This window comes from Panulirus ornatus, chromosome 4 (assembly GCF_036320965.1).
Source record: "Panulirus ornatus isolate Po-2019 chromosome 4, ASM3632096v1, whole genome shotgun sequence".
Taxonomy (NCBI): domain Eukaryota; kingdom Metazoa; phylum Arthropoda; class Malacostraca; order Decapoda; family Palinuridae; genus Panulirus; species Panulirus ornatus.
Window position 1 is genome coordinate 89,032,696 of NC_092227.1, and position 23,059 is coordinate 89,055,754.

At 41.5% G+C, this 23,059-nt stretch overlaps 1 protein-coding gene across 3 annotated transcripts in view; it reads left to right on the forward strand.

The window, feature by feature from the left end:
- Positions 1–23,059, forward strand: part of LOC139746207 (cyclin-G-associated kinase-like) — a 329,022-nt gene that overhangs the window by 37,829 nt on the left and 268,134 nt on the right. For 2 of the 3 annotated variants that reach the window (XM_071657155.1, XM_071657166.1), the window contains exons 2-3: positions 1,678–1,713; positions 16,702–16,913. In XM_071657155.1, coding sequence (XP_071513256.1) covers positions 1,678–1,713; positions 16,702–16,913 — 248 coding nt within the window. The remainder of the gene's footprint in view (positions 1–1,677; positions 1,714–16,701; positions 16,914–23,059) is intronic. The other variant, XM_071657174.1, reaches the window with a different exon arrangement.

Here is a 23,059-nt window from a genome sequence, read left to right on the forward strand (position 1 = left end):
GACATCTGTAGATGGTAATCAATGCCAAAGGAGAGAAGACAAAGTACTAGAATGGAAGTGTCGCATCACTTTTGAAAAAATATGGGGGCAGACAAGTTTTTTGTAGACATTTTATCTTTTTCAAGTTAAAAAGTGATGAGTAACCATCAAGTTATATTGATTTGCAGATTCTACAAGATGAATCTACTTTAGCTGCCTCTGAATCCATGTATTGGAGGAAACTTTACAAGAGGTATTAGCAAGGCACTCTTCTAACACCATCATTAAAATGGGAAGTATGATTAACTGCTGTGCATCTACCCTAGGACTCTGGGATTCCTTCCTCAGGAGAATCAGTTCTCTAGAGTCCCTCCATCAACCTTTAAAGAAGGTGCACCTTGGGGTTAGTCTCATTGAAAAGTTTTAGTCTAGCACTCCTTCATGTGGGTATGTTCTCATGCTCATGGGACAAAGCACAAGAGGGAGAAAGGCATGTTTTGAAAGTTGTAAAACCTTTTTTCTTCAAGGTTTTGTCCCATGAGCAACTTTATCTGCTTGTTTTAACTCTGTCCTACCTTCCCCTTCTTTTCAGAAAAAAATCTTTTCTCATTACTTACTGTGACTGCCTTGAATAGACACTTGCAAAAATGTGAGCTCGGAGTTGTTGATAAGAGGCAGGTCTTTGACAGCCTCTTGGCTGTTGCTTAATTGCTGTCGGTGGGCCTAGAACGAGCAGTTGTTGCAGATACCTTTAAGGTTGTTCACTAAGGGTGGCTCTAGATTAGTGCCTTACTGAAATAATGAGGATAGGCTGAGTTTTGATCTGAGTATTCCCAGAGAATACCTCTTGCTCATGAGACACTTCCTTGAAGAGCAAAATTTTTTCATCTTTCAAAAACCTGCCTTTTTTGGCTCCTCAAATAGCCCCATTATATTCCATCCCTAACTAGCTCTTTATTTATCAGATGAAAGTCAAACTTGCTTCTTGCAACACCTCATCAGTGCCTTGCCTCATACAGAAGATGAAGACCATATGAATTCAAAAGTGTACCTAGAATGCTTCAGAAACCTTGCCAATTCCATGCCCAGACATCTGTAGATGGTAATCAATGCCAAAGGAGAGAAGACAAAGTACTAGAATGGAAGTGTCGCATCACTTTTGAAAATAAATGGGGGCAGAGAATATCTCTTGCTCATGAGACACTTCCTTGAAGAGCAAAATTTTTTTGATCTTTCAAAAACTTTCCTTTTTTGGCTCCTCAAATAGCCCCATTTTATTCCATCCCTAACTAGCTCTTTATTTATCAATATATTTATGATTATGTTGCTTTGGGTCTTTTAGAACCTAATCAGTTGATATCTCTCAATTAGTGTCTGTCTCTCATTTGTTATTCATGCTTTTTAAAGATATTGTATTGCTTTGGTCTTTTAAAAAATATCTTTTCTGATTTCTTTCATGTAACTCCAGAAAAGGTTTCAAGCACTTAGTTGACTGCCTTTTCTTTAATCAATAGGTTCCTCCTTGTTATAGATATCTGCTTAATACTGACATTTTCAAAACATTTGAGGAACTTGAATGTGTAACTGAGTCTCCCTAACTTGAATGTGTAACTGAGTCTCCCTTTTCTTTTCTCCTTTATTATCTTGGCAGATTTATGGCTATTTTACTTTCATTGTACCTTAGTTCCCTTACTTCAGGTGCAGTTTTTGTTGCCAGCCTCTGGATCTTCTCAAGTAAGTCATTATGCCTTTCCAAGTGAGGTGACTAATTTGGTGATGCTTACTTTAGATCTAATGTATGTTGTGTTTTATGATTTGAACACCTTACAAATGTGCTTGAAATCAGTTTTGGTATCATTATTATTATTGTATAACCCCAGGACCCCTTTCTCACTGATCCAGGGGCTTCTGCAGCTTCAAAGCTATGGCAGGGACATGATGGACTCTTTTGAAGCAAGAAGTTCTTTGACGAGGCTGTACTCTTTCTTCATCCTATGAAGATACAACCTCACCAAAGATGACTTTTATCTTGCGGTGTAACCTTAAGCAGGCAGAGCCCAGTTTTGTTAGTAACTAATATATAGATTATCTCCTAACATCTCTATTAATGGAGTGTTTTGGGTAACAGCACTGTTAACCCTCCGTTCTTTTCACATAGAGATTCCTGTAATTTGCTCCATAGTAGATGATTGCTCCATACTAGCTGATAGGCACAGCCTAGCATTTTTTTTTTTTTTCATTTCTGTCAATCTGCATGACATTGATTAATCATGAACTATGTATCCTTTGTATTATCCACTTGCATATTCAAGTATGATACAGGTCCAGACAAACCATTTGCATAGTTAAGGAATAGAATTAGCTTCAAGATGAAGCCTTTGGGAACACCAGCAGCTACCTCTCCTCTGTTTGAAAAGACAGTTCTGATATTGTGTATTCCCTTGTGTTTTGGTTTTCGTTTATATTGCATGGACATTTCTCCCCACCAACTTTCTGTGGGAAGTTAGTGTCAAATGCTGTTAGCAGTCCATAAGTAATATTCTTGTAAGAGGAAATGATGGAAAGAATAAGTTTTTAATACAGTTGGGAGTGCATTGTAGTTATGTATTGTTAATATTGCTTTTTTTTTATTTGTTTGTGTGGATGGGGCATTACATATGAGTATGATGGAATGATTGTATTATACTTCTGAATGATGGTGGAGCAGATGGAAGTTGCAACAGTTGTTGTGTGAAGATAATGCAATTCAGTCAGCTGAGTCAAAGGAGGGACTTGATTATCCTTATGATTTATGTAGAAGGAGGTTGAAAGTAAATACAAGAGAAAGAGTCTTCTTTTTGTAAAAGATAGGCTATCACAGTGTATAGTCAGGCATCAGTTGCCCATGCCATCTCAGCTAACATAGAAAAAGATAAAGAGTGTGAATGTAGAATTAAGATTTTTTAAGAGATTTTGATGTGTAGGGATGAGGATGATGATCAGAAATGATGATGATTAGGAAGACTGAAGTTGAGGGTAGTCATACAAGGCATAAGTTTTGGAGATGTATTTGAGGTTTTAGTAGAAAGGTAAAATTAAGGAAAGAGTGCAAAGTGAACTTGTATTTATGCAGTATTAATCCCAGATCTATTGGATGAATGTGAAACCTTAGATTTTCTAGGTAAAGTTAGGTAAATGATAAGAACAACACTGATGGAGGACATACACATTGTAGTTGGGATTTGGAAAACTGAGTAAGGAAGTAGGCTTTAAGCTGGATGTATGCAGTAAGAAATTATTCAAAAGATGCTTGGATGGAAGCATTTAGTCTGGTTTATTTATTTGTAATGATCCCAGGACCTCATTCTAAGAAAGATTCTTGGTATTGCACTAGTTCTGATGGCAAGGAAATATGGACTCTTTTGGTGTCAGAAGGTTTTTGATAATATTGTGCTCCAGTGACACAGCCTTGTCTAAGGTGACTTTTAACTTGCAGTGTAACCTCATGAGGCAGAGTCCTGCAACACCTGTAATTCAGTGTTTATGAAGAGGAGTTTGGCAGAAGAAAAGGGAAGATGATTTGAAGTTCTTAACTTTGTTATTTCCTAATTTTGGTGATGTCAGTATTGAATAATTCTTCAAAATGAACAGGAGTAAATTAATTACATAAAGGAGGCCATAGGAAACTAAGCATGAAATTGACAAGAAATTATTTGAAAAAGATACTTCTAAAGATACATAGAGATGACATAATATATCTTTTAACTTCAACTCTAGTTCCATTGACTTGGTGTAAATTAAGGGCTTGGAGCCCCACAGATTACTTATATATATCCTTATCCCACATCCAGTAAGAAAAAGTGAAACATGGGGTTTTAGGCTACTAGTATTTCTCACGTTGTATGCAAAGAGGATTACTGATATGGAGGTGAATTCTCCATTTACACCTCTAACTTAGCACAAATATTAACTAAAGTTAGTCAAGAAGATTCTCTTTTTATATACTTCGTCATTTTCTGCATTAGCATGCCTTCCTCTAGCTTCCATGTGTAATATATCAAAATCACAGCTCCCTATCTACAGCCAGGCCCCACTGACCTTTCCATAGTTTACCCTGAACACTTAACTTGCTCTAGATCACTCCTGACAGCATGTTGACTCCTATTTACCACATCTTTCCAATTCACTATTGGTTATAGCACAATTTCGCATCCATCTCTCCCCAACCCTGATAATTTTCATTCATTTCATTCTATACCATTTCTTCCATGACCTTCCACAACTTCCTTCATCATTTTCATTGTCACTGTATACACTCTGCCTAAGGATTAAGATTTCTCCAATCCCTAGCTCATCCAAAGTATATGTTTTAAATTTCTCCACAAGATCACTCCCTTTACTCTCACCACTCATTCCTGCCCATTAACATTCAGGGCGATCAGCCTCAATCACCCATCTGTTTTACCTTCCTGTGTAACTGATGGACTTCATTGCCGCTTCTAAGCCTTTAGTACCTTGTCATGACAGTCCACTAGCTTGTGATTCCTAGGGGCGGCTGGGCTCTTAGATTGTCCATATAACTGAAACCTCAGCACACCTCAAGTGTTTGTCTGTTTTTGAAAAACTATTCCCCTGATGCAGTTGGGCACCACCTCCCTCTTCTGTTCCACCCCAAAGGGTGTACTAATGAGGTCTCCACAAGGTGGGGTGAGACATGGACACTCCAGAAAGTTAGAGCATGCATGCAAGGCTATGAAATTCAACTTTTTCCAACTTTTAACCAACAGAAAATTTAGAGTGGTGGCAAATGAAACCAAATCTGATAAAGATTTACTTTCAGGTGTACCTCAGGGAGTGGTATTAGCTTCAGTGCATTTTGTTAAGACTTCAGACAGAGAGAAGGATTCAAGGGAGCGCATAGTTTAGTGTTTTGCAGGTGACAGGTGACACAAAATTATGTAAGGCTGTGAGTACCAAAGAAGTCTAAGAGAAATAACAGATTTGGATACTATTTACAGATGGGAGAAGAGTGCCTTTGGGAATTCAGTGAGGAGAAAGTTAAGCAGATAAGCCATGAAATGACTAACGGTTTGTAAAGGCCTCCCTTCCTGGGATAGAAATGGAGAGTAAAGAAAATCTGAGGCGTGGGAGTTACTATGAATGAAAAGCATGAATTCAAGCATCATATTGATAAGATAGAGCTTTCAAGCTGAATTATGAGAGGTATAGAGAACTTCTATGGCAAGAAACAGGAAGCTAGGGGTGAAAATGTTGATTATATATAAAAGCAATAGAATACTTCTTTGATACATGGTCACCAGTTAAAAAGGTGGAAATAGATAAGATAAGAATGATATAGAAACACATTACATGCAAACCTCATGGTCTGGAGCATGTGATTTATTGCAAGAAATCGAGAGAACTTGAACTCTGTAGTCAGGATAGAAGAAAGAGATGCATAACAGTTCATGCATGGCTTCAGGTAGAAAGCTAAAGGGCAACATTTTAGATCTGTAAGCATCTTATCTTGGAAGATACAGAATTATATAGTTAGGAGTAATTCCTGGAAACATAGTAAAAAAAATATCTGAAGAAAATTTGTTTAATGCTGTAACACGAGAAATAAGAAATATGCATATTGTGATGACAAACATGATAAGACTCATGGCCAAAGTCAGTCTTTAATGAGCCTTGAATTGCCAATCATTGCAGTTGTTTGGCATAGCCAGTTATTTGACGTGTCTTGGTGAAGGGAAATGAATTTAACAAGCAAGATGTGGTGAGCACTGTGTTCTACTCTTGCATTTGGGCAAAATCATGTTGTAGGTACTCATAGGTATGTACTTTTTTACACCAGGTGCAATATTTGTTACCCCCATGTTGACTCTTTTCTCGCATATCTTTGTCTTCTCAAGTGGGATAACCTGATTGATGATGCATACTCTGATTTGAGTCAAATGTTTTTTATATTTTTTATTATACTTTGTCACTGTCTCCCACGTTAGCAAGGTAGCGCAAGGAAACAGACGAAAGAATGGCCCAACCCACCCACATACACATGTATATACATACACGTCCACACACACACACACAAACACATATACATATGTATACATCTCAACATATACATATTCTTTCTTCTTCTTTCATACTATTCGCCATTTCCCGCGTCGGCGAGGTAGCGTTAAGAACAGAGGACTGGGCCTCTGAGGAAACATCCTCATCCAGCCCCCTTCTCTGTCCATTCTTTTGGAAAAGTAAGAAAAATGAGAGGGGAGGATTTCCAGCCCCCCGCTCCCTCCCCTCCCTAAGTGTCGTATATATATATATATATATATATATATATATATATATATATATATATATATATATATATTTTTTTTTTTTTTTTTTTTTTTTTTTTTATACTTTGTCGCTGTCTCCCGCGTTTGCGAGGTAGCGCAAGGAAACAGACGAAAGAAATGGCCCAAACCCCCCCCCCCATACACATGTACATACACACGTCCACACACGCAAATATACATACCTACACAGCTTTCCATGGTTTACCCCAGACGCTTCACATGCCTTGATTCAATCCACTGACAGCACGTCAACCCCTGTATACCACATCGCTCCAATTCACTCTATTCCTTGCCCTCCTTTCACCCTCCTGCATGTTCAGGCCCCGATCACACAAAATCTTTTTCACTCCATCTTTCCACCTCCAATTTGGTCTCCCTCTTCTCCTCGTTCCCTCCACCTCCGACACATATATCCTCTTGGTCAATCTTTCCTCACTCATTCTCTCCATGTGCCCAAACCATTTCAAAACACCCTCTTCTGCTCTCTCAACCACGCTCTTTTTATTTCCACACATCTCTCTTACCCTTACGTTACTTACTCGATCAAACCACCTCACACCACACATTGTCCTCAAACATCTCATTTCCAGCACATCCATCCTCCTGCGCACAACTCTATCCATAGCCCACGCCTCGCAACCATACAACATTGTTGGAACCACTATTCCTTCAAACATACCCATTTTTGCTTTCCGAGATAATGTTCTCGACTTCCACACATTTTTCAAGGCTCCCAAAATTTTCGCCCCCTCCCCCACCCTATGATCCACTTCCGCTTCCATGGTTCCATCCGCTGACAGATCCACTCCCAGATATCTAAAACACTTCACTTCCTCCAGTTTTTCTCCATTCAAACTCACCTCCCAATTGACTTGACCCTCAACCCTACTGTACCTAATAACCTTGCTCTTATTCACATTTACTCTTAACTTTCTTCTTCCACACACTTTACCAAACTCCGTCACCAGCTTCTGCAGTTTCTCACATGAATCAGCCACCAGCGCTGTATCATCAGCGAACAACAACTGACTCACTTCCCAAGCTCTCTCATCCCCAACAGACTTCATACTTGCCCCTCTTTCCAGGACTCTTGCATTTACCTCCCTAACAACCCCATCCATAAACAAATTAAACAACCATGGAGACATCACACACCCCTGCCGCAAACCTACATTCACTGAGAACCAATCACTTTCCTCTCTTCCTACACGTACACATGCCTTACATCCTCGATAAAAACTTTTCACTGCTTCTAACAACTTGCCTCCCACACCATATATTCTTAATACCTTCCACAGAGCATCTCTATCAACTCTATCATATGCCTTCTCCAGATCCATAAATGCTACATACAAATCCATTTGCTTTTCTAAGTATTTCTCACATACATTCTTCAAGGCAAACACCTGATCCACACATCCTCTACCACTTCTGAAACCGCACTGCTCTTCCCCAATCTGATGCTCTGTACATGCCTTCACCCTCTCAATCAATACCCTCCCATATAATTTACCAGGAATACTCAACAAACTTATACCTCTGTAATTTGAGCACTCACTCTTATCCCCTTTGCCTTTGTACAATGGCACTATGCACGCATTCCGCCAATCCTCAGGCACCTCACCATGAGTCATACATACATTAAATAACCTTACCAACCAGTCAACAATACAGTCACCCCCTTTTTTAATAAATTCCACTGCAATACCATCCAAACCTGCTGCCTTGCCGGCTTTCATCTTCCGCAAAGCTTTTACTACCTCTTCTCTGTTTACCAAATCATTTTCCCTAACCCTCTCACTTTGCACACCACCTCGTCCAAAACACCCTATATCTGCCACTCTGTCATCAGACACATTCAACAAACCTTCAAAATACTCATTCCATCTCCTTCTCACATCACCACTACTTGTTATCACCTCCCCATTTACGCCCTTCACTGAAGTTCCCATTTGCTCCCTTGTCTTACGCACCCTATTTACCTCCTTCCAGAACATCTTTTTATTCTCCCTAAAATTTACTGATAGTCTCTCACCCCAACTCTCATTTGCCCTTTTTTTCACCTCTTGCACCTTTCTCTTGACCTCCTGTCTCTTTCTTTTATACTTCTCCCACTCAATTGCATTTTTTCCCTGCAAAAATCGTCCAAATGCCTCTCTCTTCTCTTTCACTAATACTCTTACTTCTTCATCCCACCACTCACTACCCTTTCTAAACAGCCCACCTCCCACTCTTCTCATGCCACAAGCATCTTTTGCGCAATCCATCACTGATTCCCTAAATACATCCCATTCCTCCCCCACTCCCCTTACTTCCATTGTTCTCACCTTTTTCCATTCTGTACACAGTCTCTCCTGGTACTTCCCCACACAGGTCTCCTTCCCAAGCTCACTTACTCTCACCACCTTCTTCACCCCAACATTCACTCCTCTTTTCTGAAAACCCATACTAATCTTCACCTTAGCCTCCACAAGATAATGATCAGACATCCCTCCAGTTGCACCTCTCAGCACATTAACATCCAAAAGTCTCTCTTTCGCACGCCTGTCAATTAACACGTAATCCAATAACGCTCTCTGGCCATCTCTCCTACTTACATAAGTATACTTATGTATATCTCGCTTTTTAAACCAGGTATTCCCAATCATCAGTCCTTTTTCAGCACATAAATCTACAAGCTCTTCACCATTTCCATTTACAACACTGAACACCCCATGCATACCAATTATTCCCTCAACTGCCACATTACTCACCTTTGCATTCAAATCACCCATCACTATAACCCGGTCTCGTGCATCAAAACCGCTAACACACTCATTTAGCTGCTCCCAAAACACTTGCCTCTCATGATCTTTCTTCTCATGCCCAGGTGCATATGCACCAATAATCACCCACCTCTCTCCATCAACTTTCAATTTTACCCATATTAATCGAGAATTTACTTTCTTACATTCTATCACATACTCCCACAACTCCTGTAATATATATATATATATATATATATATATATATATATATTACAGAGGTATTAGTTTGTTGAGTATTCCTGGTAAATTATATGGGAGGATATTGATTGAGAGGGTGAAGGCATGTACAGAGCATCAGATTGGGGAAGAGCAGTGTGGTTTCAGAAGTGGTACAGGATGTGTGGATCAAGTGTTTGCTTTGAAGAATGTATGTGAGAAATACTTAGAAAAGCAAATGGATTTGTATGTAGCATTTATGGATCTGGAGAAGGCATATGATAGAGTTGATAGAGATGCTCTGTGGAAGGTATTAAGGATATATGGTGTGGGAGGCAAGTTGTTAGAAGCAGTGAAAAGTTTTTATCGAGGATGTAAGGCATGTGTACGTGTAGGAAGAGAGGAAAGTGATTGGTTCTCAGTGAATGTAGGTTTGCGGCAGGGGTGTGTGATGTCTCCATGGTTGTTTAATTTGTTTATGGATGGGGTTGTTAGGAAGGTGAATGCAAGAGTTTTGGAAAGAGGGGCAAGTATGAAGTCTGTTGGGGATGAGAGAGCTTGGGAAGTGAGTCAGTTGTTGTTCGCTGATGATACAGCGCTGGTGGCTGATTCATGTGAGAAACTGCAGAAGCTGGTGACTGAGTTTGGTAAAGTGTGTGGAAGAAGAAAGTTAAGAGTAAATGTGAATAAGAGCAAGGTTATTAGGTACAGTAGGGTTGAGGGTCAAGTCAATTGGGAGGTGAGTTTGAATGGAGAAAAACTGGAGGAAGTGAAGTGTTTTAGATATCTGGGAGTGGATCTGGCAGCGGATGGAACCATGGAAGCGGAAGTGGATCATAGGGTGGGGGAGGGGGCGAAAATTCTGGGAGCCTTGAAGAATGTGTGGAAGTCGAGAACATTATCTCGGAAAGCAAAAATGGGTATGTTTGAAGGAATAGTGGTTCCAACAATGTTGTATGGTTGCGAGGCGTGGGCTATGGATAGAGTTGTGCGCAGGAGGATGGATGTGCTGGAAATGAGATGTTTGAGGACAATGTGTGGTGTGAGGTGGTTTGATCGAGTGAGTAATGTAAGGGTAAGAGAGATGTGTAGAAATAAAAAGAGCATGGTTGAGAGAGCAGAAGAGGGTGTTTTGAAGTGGTTTGGGCACATAGAGAGGATGAGTGAGGAAAGATTGACCAAGAGGATATATGTGTCGGAGGTGGAGGGAACAAGGAGAAGAGGGAGACCAAATTGGAGGTGGAAAGATGGAGTGAAAAAGATTTTGTGTGAGCGGGGCTTGAACATGCAGGAGGGTGAAAGGAGGGCAAGGAATAGAGCGAATTGGAGCGATGTGGTATACCGGGGTTGACGTGCTGTCAGTGGATTGAATCAAGGCATGTGAAGCGTCTGGGGTAAACCATGGAAAGCTGTGTAGGTATGTATATTTGCGTGTGTGGACGTATGTATATACATGTGTATGGGGGGAGTTGGGCCATTTCTTTCGTCTGTTTCCTTGCGCTACCTCGCAAACGCGGGAGACAGCGACAAAGTATAATAAAAAAAAAAATATATATATATATGTGCTGGAAATGAGATGTTTGAGGACAATGTGTGGTGTGAGGTGGTTTGATCGAGTAAGTAACGTAAGGGTAAGAGAGATGTGTGGAAATAAAAAGAGCGTGGTTGAGAGAGCAGAAGAGGGTGTTTTGAAATGGTTTGGGCACATGGAGAGAATGAGTGAGGAAAGATTGACCAAGAGGATATATGTGTCGGAGGTGGAGGGAACGAGGAGAAGAGGGAGACCAAATTGGATGTGGAAAGATGGAGTGGAAAAGATTTTGTGTGATCGGGGCCTGAACATGCAGGAGGGTGAAAGGAGGGCAAGGAATAGAGTGAATTGGAGCGATGTGGTATACCGGGGTTGACATGCTGTCAGTGGATTGAATCAAGGCATGTGAAGCATCTGGGGTAAACCATGGAAAGCTGTGTAGGTATGTATATTTGTGTGTGTGGACGTATGTATATACATGTGTATGGGGGTGGGTTGGGCCATTTCTTTCGTCTGTTTCCTTGCGCTACCTCGCAAATGCGGGAGACAGCGAGAAAGCAAATAAAAAAAAAATATATATATATATATATATAATATATATATATATATATATATATATATATATATATATATTTCTTTCGTCTGTTTCCTTGCGCTACCTCGCAAACGCGGGAGACAGCGACAAAGTATAAAAAAAAAAAAAAAAAAAAAAATATATATATATATATATATATATATATTATATTTATTTATTTTTTATTATACTTTGTCGCTGTCTCCCACATTTGCGAGGTAGCGCAAGGAAACAGACGAAAGAAATGGCCCAACCCCCCCCCATACACATGTATATACATACGTCCACACACGCAAATATACATACCTACACAGCTTTCCATGGTTTACCCCAGACGCTTCACATGCCTTGATTCAGTCCACTGACAACACGTCAACCCCGGTATACCACATCGCTCCAATTCACTCTATTCCTTGCCCTCCTTTCACCCTCCTGCATGTTCAGGCCCCGATCACACAAAATCTTTTTCACTCCATCTTTCCACCTCCAATTTGGTCTCCCTCTTCTCCTTGTTCCCTCCACCTCCGACACATATATCCTCTTGGTCAATCTTTCCTCACTCATTCTCTCCATGTGCCCAAACCACTTCAAAACACCCTCTTCTGCTCTCTCAACCACGCTCTTTTTATTTCCACACATCTCTCTTACCCTTACGTTACTCACTCGATCAAACCACCTCACACCACACATTGTCCTCAAACATCTCATTTCCAGCACATCCATCCTCCTGCGCACAACTCTATCCATAGCCCACGCCTCACAACCATACAATATATATATATATATATATATATATATATATATATATATATATATATATATATATATATATATATATATATATATATAGTTTTTTTTTTTTTTTTTTTTATACTTTGTCGCTGTCTCCCGCGTCTGCGAGGTAGCGCAAGGAAACAGACGAAAGAAATGGCCCAACCCCCCCCCATACACATGTACATACACATGTCCACACACGTGTATACATACCTACACAGCTTTCCATGGTCCACCCCAGACGCCTCACATGCCTTGATTCACTCCACTGACAGCACGTCAACCCCTGTATACCACATCGCTCCAATTCACTCTATTCCTTGCCCTCCTTACACCCTCCTGCATGTTCAGGCCCCGATCACACAAAATCTTTTTCACTCCATCTTTCCACCTCCAATTTGGTCTCCCTCTTCTCCTCGTTCCCTCCACCTCCGACACATATATCCTCTTGGTCAATCTTTCCTCACTCATTCTCTCCATGTGCCCAAACCATTTCAAAACACCCTCTTCTGCTCTCTCAACCACGCTCTTTTTATTTCCACACATCTCTCTTACCCTTACGTTACTTACTCGATCAAACCACCTCACACCACACATTGTCCTCAAACATCTCATTTCCAGCACATCCATCCTCCTGCGCACAACTCTATCCATAGCCCACGCCTCGCAACCATACAACATTGTTGGAACCACTATTCCTTCAAACATACCCATTTTTGCTTTCCGAGATAATGTTCTCGACTTCCACACATTTTTCAAGGCTCCCAAAATTTTCGCCCCCTCCCCCACCCTATGATCCACTTCCGCTTCCATGGTTCCATCCGCTGACAGATCCACTCCCAGATATCTAAAACACTTCACTTCCTCCAGTTTTTCTCCATTCAAACTTACCTCCCAATTGACTTGACCCTCAACCCTACTGTACCTAATAACCTTGCTCTTATTCACATTTACTCTTAACTTTCTTCTTCCACACACTTTACCAAACTCAGTCACCAGCTTCTGCAGTTTCTCACATGAATCAGCCACCAGCGCTGTATCATCAGCGAACAACAACTGACTCACTTCCCAGGCTCTCTCATCCCCAACAGACTTCATACTTGCCCCTCTTTCCAGGACTCTTGCATTTACCTCCCTAACAACCCCATCCATAAACAAATTAAACAACCATGGAGACATCACACACCCCTGCCGCAAACCTACATTCACTGAGAACCAATCACTTTCCTCTCTTCCTACACGTACACATGCCTTACATCCTCGATAAAAACTTTTCACTGCTTCTAACAACTTGCCTCCCACACCATATATTCTTAATACCTTCCACAGAGCATCTCTATCAACTCTATCATATGCCTTCTCCAGATCCATAAATGCTACATACAAATCCATTTGCTTTTCTAAGTATTTCTCACATACATTCTTCAAAGCAAACACCTGATCCACACATCCTCTACCACTTCTGAAACCGCACTGCTCTTCCCCAATCTGATGCTCTGTACATGCCTTCACCCTCTCAATCAATACCCTCCCATATAATTTACTTGGTAAATTATATATATATATATATATATATATATATATATATTGTCCCTGGGGATAGGGGAGAAAGAATACTTCCCACGTATTCCTTGTGTATTGTAGAAGGCGACTAAAAGGGAAGGGAGCGGGGGGCTGGAAATCCTCTCCTCTCTTTTTTTTTTTTTTTTTTTTTTTTGATTTTCCAATAGAAGGAACAGAGAAGGGGGCCAGGTGAGGATATTCCCTCAAAGGTCCAGTCCTCTGTTCTTAACGCTACCTCGCTAATGAGGGAAATGGCGAATAGTATGAAAAAGGTGTATGTGTAGGAAGCGAGGAAAGTGATTGGTTCTCAGTGAATGTAGGTTTGCGGCAGGGGTGTGTGATGTCTCCATGGTTGTTTAATTTGTTTATGGATGGGGTTGTTAGGGAGGTGAATGCAAGAGTTTTGGAAAGAGGGGCAAGTATGAAGTCTGTTGTGGATGAGAGAGCTTGGGAAGTGAGTCAGTTGTTGTTCGCTGATGATACAGCGCTGGTGGCTGATTATGTGAGAAACTGCAGAAGCTGGTGACTGAGTTTGGTAAAGTGTGTGAAAGAAGAAAGTTAAGAGTAAATGTGAATAAGAGCAAGGTTATTAGGTACAGTAGGGTTGAGGGTCAAGTCAATTGGGAGGTAAGTTTGAATGGAGAAAAACTGGAGGAAGTAAAGTGTTTTAGATATCTGGGAGTGGATCTGGCAGCGGATGGAACCATGGAAGCGGAAGTGAATCATAGGGTGGGTGAGGGGGCGAAAATCCTGGGAGCCTTGAAGAATGTGTGTAAGTCGAGAACATTATCTCAGAAAGCAAAAATGGGTATGTGTGAAGGAATAGTGGTTCCAACAATGTTGTATGGTTGTGAGGCGTGGGCTATGGATAGAGTTGTGTGCAGGAGGGTGGATGTGCTGGAAATGAGATGTTTGAGGACAATGTGTGGAGTGAGGTGGTTTGATCGGGTAAGTAATGTAAGGGTAAGAGAGATGTGTGGAAATAAAAAGAGTGTGGTTGAGAGAGCAGAAGAGGGTGTTTTGAAATGGTTTGGGCACATGGAGAGAATGAGTGAGGAAAGATTGACCAAGAGGATATATGTGTCGGAGGTGGAGGGAATGAGGAGAAGTGGGAGACCAAATTGGAGGTGGAAAGATGGAGTGAAAAAGATTTTGTGTGATCGGGGCCTGAACATGCAGGAGGGTGAAAGGAGGGCAAGGAATAGAGTGAATTGGATCGATGTGGTATACTGGGGTTGACGTGCTGTCAGTGGATTGAACCAACGCATGTGAAGCATCTGGGGTAAACCATGGAAAGTTGTGTGCGCCCTGGATGTGGAAAGGGAGCTGTGGTTTCGGGCATTATTGCATGACAGCTAGAGACTGAGTGTGAACGAATGGGGCCTTTGTTTTCTTTTCCTAGTGCTACCTCGCACACATAAGGGGGGAGGGGGATGGTATTCCATGTGTGGTGAGGTGGCGATGGGAATGAATAAAGGCAGACTGTGAATTGTGTGCATGGGTATATATGTATGTGTCTGTGTTTGTATATATATGTGTACATTGAGATGTATAGGTATGTATATTTGCGTTTGTGGACGTGTATGTATATACATTGTGTATGGGGGTGGGTTGGGCCATTTCTTTCGTCTGTTTCCTTGCTCTACCTCGCAAACCCGGGAGACAGCGACAAAGCAAAATAAATAAAATAAATATATATATATATTTCTTTTTTTTTCTTTTTCTTTTAAACTATTCGCCATTTCCTGCGTTAGCGAGGTAGCGTTAAGAACAGAGGACTGGGCCTTTTTTTGGAATATCCTCACCACACACACACACACAGACATATACATATATACACATGGACATAATTCATACTGCCTGCCCTTATTCATTCCCTTCGCCCCCCTGCCACACATGAAATGAAACCCCCCCCCCCCGTATATGCACGAGGTAGCGCTAGGAAAAGACAACAAAGGCCACATTCATTCACGCTCAGTCTCTAGCTGTCATGTATAATGTATTAAAGAGAGAGGCAGGAGGTCAAGAGAAAGGTGCAAGAGGCGAAAAAGAGGGCAAATGAGTGTTAGGGTGTGAGTATCATTAAATTTTAGGGAGAATAAAAAGATGTTTTGGTAGGAGGTAAGTATAATGCATAAGACAAGGGGAAAAATGAGTGAAATGTATGCAGTAGAATTTTTTTTTTTTAATTCTTATACATTTACTTTAAGGCAGTTTTGATATTAGCAAGAAATTAATTTGCCTATAAGTGTCTCTTTTAATGGTGTGGTGAAAGGCTTAGCACTGTAAACCCTCAATTCCCTTTTACATGCAGATGCCTCTGGTTGATCTTCTGTGTGAAAATTGTCAGAGCCTGTCGTCTTTTTTACTGTGCCCCTTCAATATCACTACATTTAGCTGGTTTGAACTTAATTATCCATAGATCTAACCAAAGCTGGAGCTTGCTTAGGAGTCTGTCCCAGGATTTTGCAACCTTGAACAACTCTTTTTCCTGAATTTTAGTATCTTATATAACATTTTCAGGTGCTATTTATACATGTACTTCTGACAAGTTTTGTACTGAGAAAAGGAATAGCAGCACCCTCGAAACAGTCTTTTGGTTACTCCATCCTTTTCTGAAAAGGCACTTCTGATATATGTCTGTTCCATTTTGCATAGTCAATTTTTAACGTGTTGCACATGCATGGACTTGAGTACTTTTGAGAACTTTTGGTGACTTGCTCATATGTAATTTTTTCATTCTCATCCTATAACTTCGTGGTGAATTTCTACCATATTTTGCATTTCCGAATGTTTCAGAATGATGACTAGGAGTTAAAAAAAAATTGCATGTGTCTTTCTTAATCTTTGTTTGAAAGTACAGGAACTCCAAAATTTTCATTTCAGTACACTCTGTGTGTATCCTAAAAATGTGTTCATTCATAAAGTAATTAGAGTTATATTTAAATGTTAATGATTGTTTATATGGTAATAATAGAAATATTTTTTTCACAGAATTGTAAATGGGAATTTTGCCATTCCTGCTAATGATGGCAAATATGATTGTTTTCACGAACTTATACGGGGCATGCTGAGGGTAGATCCAGACCAAAGATTTAAGGTATCTGATGTCTTGGAAAGATTAGCTGCCATTGCAGAAACCAAAGGTTTTGACATGAAGGCTCCTCTAACGATACGATGCAAGAAGATTGATCTAACAGCCCCAGGTTAGCATGACTTTCATTTTGGATGTTTTATGGACTCGGAGAGGAAAATCCTTATTTTTTCCAATCATCATTTGCCAGATAGGCTTGATAAGTGCTCAAGGCTTCTTAGTACTGGCTTGATAGATTACTGTACTTATCTTATTTATTTTATTTTAGTTTGGGTTTCTTCAAAATAAGTTTTCATTCATTTTTATATATATATACAAGTCAATTGGGAGGTAAGTTTGAATGGAGAAAAACTAGAGGAAGTGAAGTGTTTTAGATATCTGGGAGTGGATTTGGCAGCGGATGGAACCATGGAAGCGGAAGTGAATCATAGGGTGGGGGAGCAGGGCAAAAATTCTGGGACCCTAAGAGAATGTGTGGAAGTCAAGAACATTATCTCAGAAAGCAAAAATGGGTATGTTTGAAGGAATAGTGGTTCCAACAATGTTGTATGGTTTTGAGGCATGGGCTATGGATAGAGTTGTGCGCAGGAGGGTGGATGTGCTGGAAATGAGATGTTTGAGGACAATTTGTGGTGTGAGGTTGTTTGATCGAGTAAGTAATGTAAGGGTAAGAGAGATGTGTGGTAATGAAAAGAGTGTGGTTGAGAGAGCAGAAGAGGGTGTTTTGAAATGATTTGGTCACATGGAGAGAATGAGTGAGGAAAGATTGACCAAGAGGATATATGTGTCAGAGGTGGAGGGAATGAGGGGAAGCGGGAGACCAAATTGGAGGTAGAAAGATGGAGTGAAAAAGATTTTGAGTGATCGGGGCCTGAACATGTAGGAGGGTGAAAGGCGTGCAAGGAATAGAGTGAATTGGAACGATGTGGTATACCGGGGTCGACGTGCTGTCAGTGGATTGAACCAGGGTATGTGAAGCGTCTGGGGTAAACCGTGGAAAGTTCTGTGGGGCCTGGAAGTGGAAAAGGAGCTTTGGTTTCAGTGCATTATTACATGACAGCTAGAGACTGAGCGTGAACGAATGGGGCCTTTGTTGTCTTTTCCTAGCGCTACCTCACACACATTAGGGGGGAGGGGGTTGTTATTTCATGTGTGGCGAGGTGGCGATGGGAACGAATAAAGGCAGACAGTATGAATTATGTACATGTGTACATATGTATATGTCTGTGTGTGTATATATATGCATACGTTGAGATGTATAGGTATGTATATTTGCGTGTGTGGACGTGTATGTATATACATGTGTATGCGGGTGGGTTGGGCCATTTTTTCGTCTGTTTCCTTGCGCTGCCTCGCTAACGTGGGAGACAGCGACAAAGCAAATATGTAGTATATATTATCCCTGGGGATAGGCGAGAAAGTATACTTCCCACGTATTCCCTGCGTGTCGTAGAAGGCGACTAAACGGGAAGGGAGCGGGGGGCTGGAAATCCTCCCCTCTCATTTTTTTTAATTTTCCAAAAGAAGGAACAGAGAAGGGGGCCAGGTGAGGATATTCCCTCAAAAGCCCAGTCCTCTGTTCTTAACGCTACCTCGCTAATGTGGGAAATGGCGAATAGTATGAAAAAAAAAAAGAAAGAATATATATATATTTGTATTTATCTTGCTTTGTCGCTGTCTCCCGCGTTTGCGAGGTAGCGCAAGGAAACAGACGAAAGAAATGGCCCAACCCATCCCCATACACATGTATATACATACACGTCCACAAACGCAAATATACATACCTATACATCTCAGTGTACACATATATATACACACCCAGACACATACATATATACCCATACACACAATTCACACTGTCTGCCTTTATTCATTCCCATCGCCACCTCGCCGCACATGGAATACCATCCCCCTCCCCCCGCATGTGTGCGAGGTAACGCTAGGAAAAGACAACAAAGGCCCCATTCGTTCACACTCAGTCTCTAGCTGTCATGCAATAATGCCCGAAACCACAGCTCCCTTTCCACATTCAGGCAACACACAACTTTCCATAGTTTACCCCAGACGCTTCACATGCCCTGATTCAATGCACTGACGGCACGTCAACCCCGGTATACCACATCAATCCAATTCACTCTATTCCTTTCACGCCTTTCATCCTCCTCCATGTTCAGGCCCCGATCACTCAAAATCTTTTTCACTCCATCTTTCCACCTCCAATTTGGTCTCCCACTTCTCCTCGTTCCCTCCACCTCTGACACATATATCCTCTTGGTCAGTCTTTCCTCACTCTTTCTCTCCATGTGACCAAACCATTTCAAAACACCCTCTTCTGCTCTCTCAACCACACTCTTTTTATTACCACACATCTCTCTTACCCTTACATTACTTACTCGAACAAACCACCTCACACCACATATTGTCCTCAAACATCTCATTTCTAGCACATCCACCCTCCTACGCACAACTCTATCCATAACCCACGCCTCGCAACCATACAACATTGTTGGAACCACTATTCCTTCAAACATACCCATTTTTGCTTTCCGAGATAATGTTCTCGACTTCCACACATTCTTCAAGGCTCCTAGAATTTTTGCCCCCTCCCCCACCCTATGATTTACTTCCACTTCCATGGTTCTATCCACTGCCAAATCCACTCCCAGATATCTAAAACACTTCACATCCTCCAGTTTTTCTCCATTCAAACTTACCTCCCAATTGACTTGACCCTCAACCCGACTGTACCTAATAACCTTGCTCTTATTCACATTTTCTCTCAACTTTCTTCTTTCACACACTTTACCAAACTCAGTCACCAGCTTTTGCAGTTTCTCACATGAATCAGCCACCAGTGCTGTATCATCAGTGAACAACAACTGACTCACTTCCCAAGCTCTCTCATCCACAACAGACTTCATACTTGCCCCTCTTTCAAAACTCTTGCATTCACCTCCCTAACAACCCCATCCATAAACAAATTAAACAACCATGGAGACATCAAACACCCCTGCCTCAAACCTGCATTCACTGAGAACCAATCACTTTCCTCTCTTCCTACACGTACACATGCCTTACATCCTCGATAAAAACTTTTCACTGTTTCTAACAACTTGCCTCCCACACCATATATTCTTAATACCTTCCACAGAGCATCTCTATCAACTCTATCATATGCCTTCTCCAGATCCATAAATGCTACATACAAATCCAATTGCTTTTCTAAGTATTTCTCACATACATTCTTCAAAGCAAACACCTGATCCACACATCCTGTACCACTTCTGAAACCACACTGCTCTTCCCCAATCTGATGCTCTGTACATGCCTTCACCCTCTCAATCAATACCGTCCCATATAATTTCCCAGGAATACTCAACAAACTTATACCTCTGTAATTTGAGCACTCACTCTTATCCCCTTTGCCTTTGTACAATGGCACTATGCAAGCATTCGGCCAATCCTCAGGCACGTCACCATGAATCATACATACATTAAATAACCTTACCAACCAGTCAACAATACAGTCACCCTCTTTTTTAATAAATTCCACTGCAATATCATCCAAACCCGCTGCCGTGCCGGCTTTCATCTTCTGCAATGCTTTTACTACCTCTTCTCTGTTTACCAAACCATTTTCCCTAACCCTCTCATTTTGCACACCACCTCGACCAAAACACCCTTTATCTGCCACTCTATCATCAAACACATTCAACAAACCTTCAAAATACTCACTCCATCTCCTTCTCACATCACCACTACTTGTTATCACCTCCCCATTAGCCCCCTTCACTGAAGTTCCGATTTGTTCCCTTGTCTTACACACTTTATTTACCTCCTTCCAAAACATCTTTTTATTCTCCCTAAAATGTAAAGATTCTCTCACCCCAACTCTCATTTGCCCTCTTTTTCACCTCTTGCACCTTTCTCTTGACCTCCTGCCTCTTTCTTTTATACATCTCCCACTCATTTGCATTATTTCCTTGCAAAAATCGTCCAAATGCCTTTCTTTTCTCTTTCACTAATAATCTTACTTCTTCATCCCACCACTCACTACCCTTTCTAATCTGCCCACCTCCCACACTTCTCATGCCACAAGCATCTTTTGCACAAGCCATCACTGCTTCCCTAAATACATCCCATTCCTCCCCCACTCCCCTTACATCCTTTGTTCTCACCTTTTTCCACAGTCTCTCCTGGTACTTCCTCACACGTCTCCTTCCCAAGCTCACTTACTCTCACCACTCTCTTCACCCCAACATTCTCTCTTCCTTTCTGGAAACCTCTACAAATCTTCACCTTAGCCTCCACAAGATAATGATCAGACATCCCTCCAGTTGCACCTCTCAGAACATTAACATCCAAAAGTCTCTCTTTCATGTGTCTATCAATTAACACGTAATCCAATAGCGCTCTCTGGCCATCTCTCCTACTTACATACGTATACTTATGTATATCTCTCTTTTTAAACCAGGTATTTCCAATCACCAGTCCTTTTTCAGCACATAAATCTACAAGCTCTTCACCATTTCCATTTACAACACTGAACACCCCATGTATACCAATTATTCCCTCAACTGCCACATTACTCACCTTTGCATTCAAATCACCCATCACTACAACCTGGTCTCGTGCATCAAAACCACTAACACACTCATTCAGCTGCTTCCAAAACACTTGCCTCTCATGATCTTTCTTCTCATTCCCAGGTGCATATGCACCAATAATCACCCATCTCTCTCCATCAACTTTCAGTTTTACCCATATTGATCTAGAATTTACTTTCTTACACTCTATCACACACTCCCACCACTTCTGTTTCAGGAGTAGTGCTTCTCCTTCCCTTGCTCTTGTCCTCTCACTAACCCCTGACTTTACTCCCAAGACATTCCCAAACCACTCTTCCCCTTGACCCTTGAGCTTTGTTTCACTCAGAGCCAAAACATCCAGGTTCCTTTCCTCGAACATACTACCTATCTCTCCTTTTTTCTCATCTTGGTTACATCCACACACATTTAGACACCCCAATCTGAGCCTTCGAGGAGGATGAGCACTCGCCGCGTGACTCCTTCTTCTGTTTCCCCTTTTAGAAAGTTAAAATATAAGGAGGGGAGGGTTTCTATCCCCCCCGCTCGTGTCCCCTTTAGTCGCGTTCTACGACACGTGAGGAATGCGTGGGAAGTATTCTTTCTCCCCTATCCCCAGGGACATATACATATATATACATATTCGTACTTTCTTGCCTTCATCCATTCCTGTCACTACCCTGCCCCACAAAAAACAGCATCGCTGCCCCCTGCTTCAGGTTGGGAGTGCCAGGAAACAGACAAAATGGGCCACATTCGTTCTCAGTCAGCACATAAATCTACAAGCTCTTCACCATTTCCATTTACAACACTGAGCACCCCATGTATACCAATTATTCCCTCAACTGCCACATTACTCACCTTTGCATTCAAATCACCCATCACTACAACCTGGTCTCGTGCATCAAAACCACTAACACACTCATTCAGCTGCTTCCAAAACACTTGCCTCTCATGATCTTTCTTCTCATTCCCAGGTGCATATGCACCAATAATCACCCATCTCTCTCCATCAACTTTCAGTTTTACCCATATTAATCTAGAATTTACTTTCTTACACTCTATCACACACTCCCACCACTTCTGTTTCAGGAGTAGTGCTTCTCCTTCCCTTGCTCTTGTCCTCTCACTAACCCCTGACTTTACTCCCAAGACATTCCCAAACCACTCTTCCCCTTGACCCTTGAGCTTTGTTTCACTCAGAGCCAAAACATCCAGGTTCCTTTCCTCGAACATACTACCTATCTCTCCTTTTTTCTCATCTTGGTTACATCCACACACATTTAGACACCCCGATCTGAGCCTTCGAGGAGGATGAGCACTCCCCGCGTGACTCCTTCTTCTGTTTCCCCTTTTAGAAAGTTAAAATACAAGGAGGGGAGGGTTTCTATCCCCCTCGCTCGTGTCCCCTTTAGTCGCCTTCTACGACACGTGAGGAATTCGTGGGAAGTATTGTTTCTCCCCTATCCCCAGGGACATATACATATATATACATATTCGTACTTGCTTGCCTTCATCCATTCCTGTCACTACCCTTCCCCACAAAAAACAGCATCGCTGCCCCCTGCTTCAGGTTGGGAGTGCCAGGAAACAGACAAAATGGGCCACATTCGTTCTCAGTTAGTCTCTAGCTGTCATGTGTAATGTTCCAATACCACAGTTCCCTATCTAC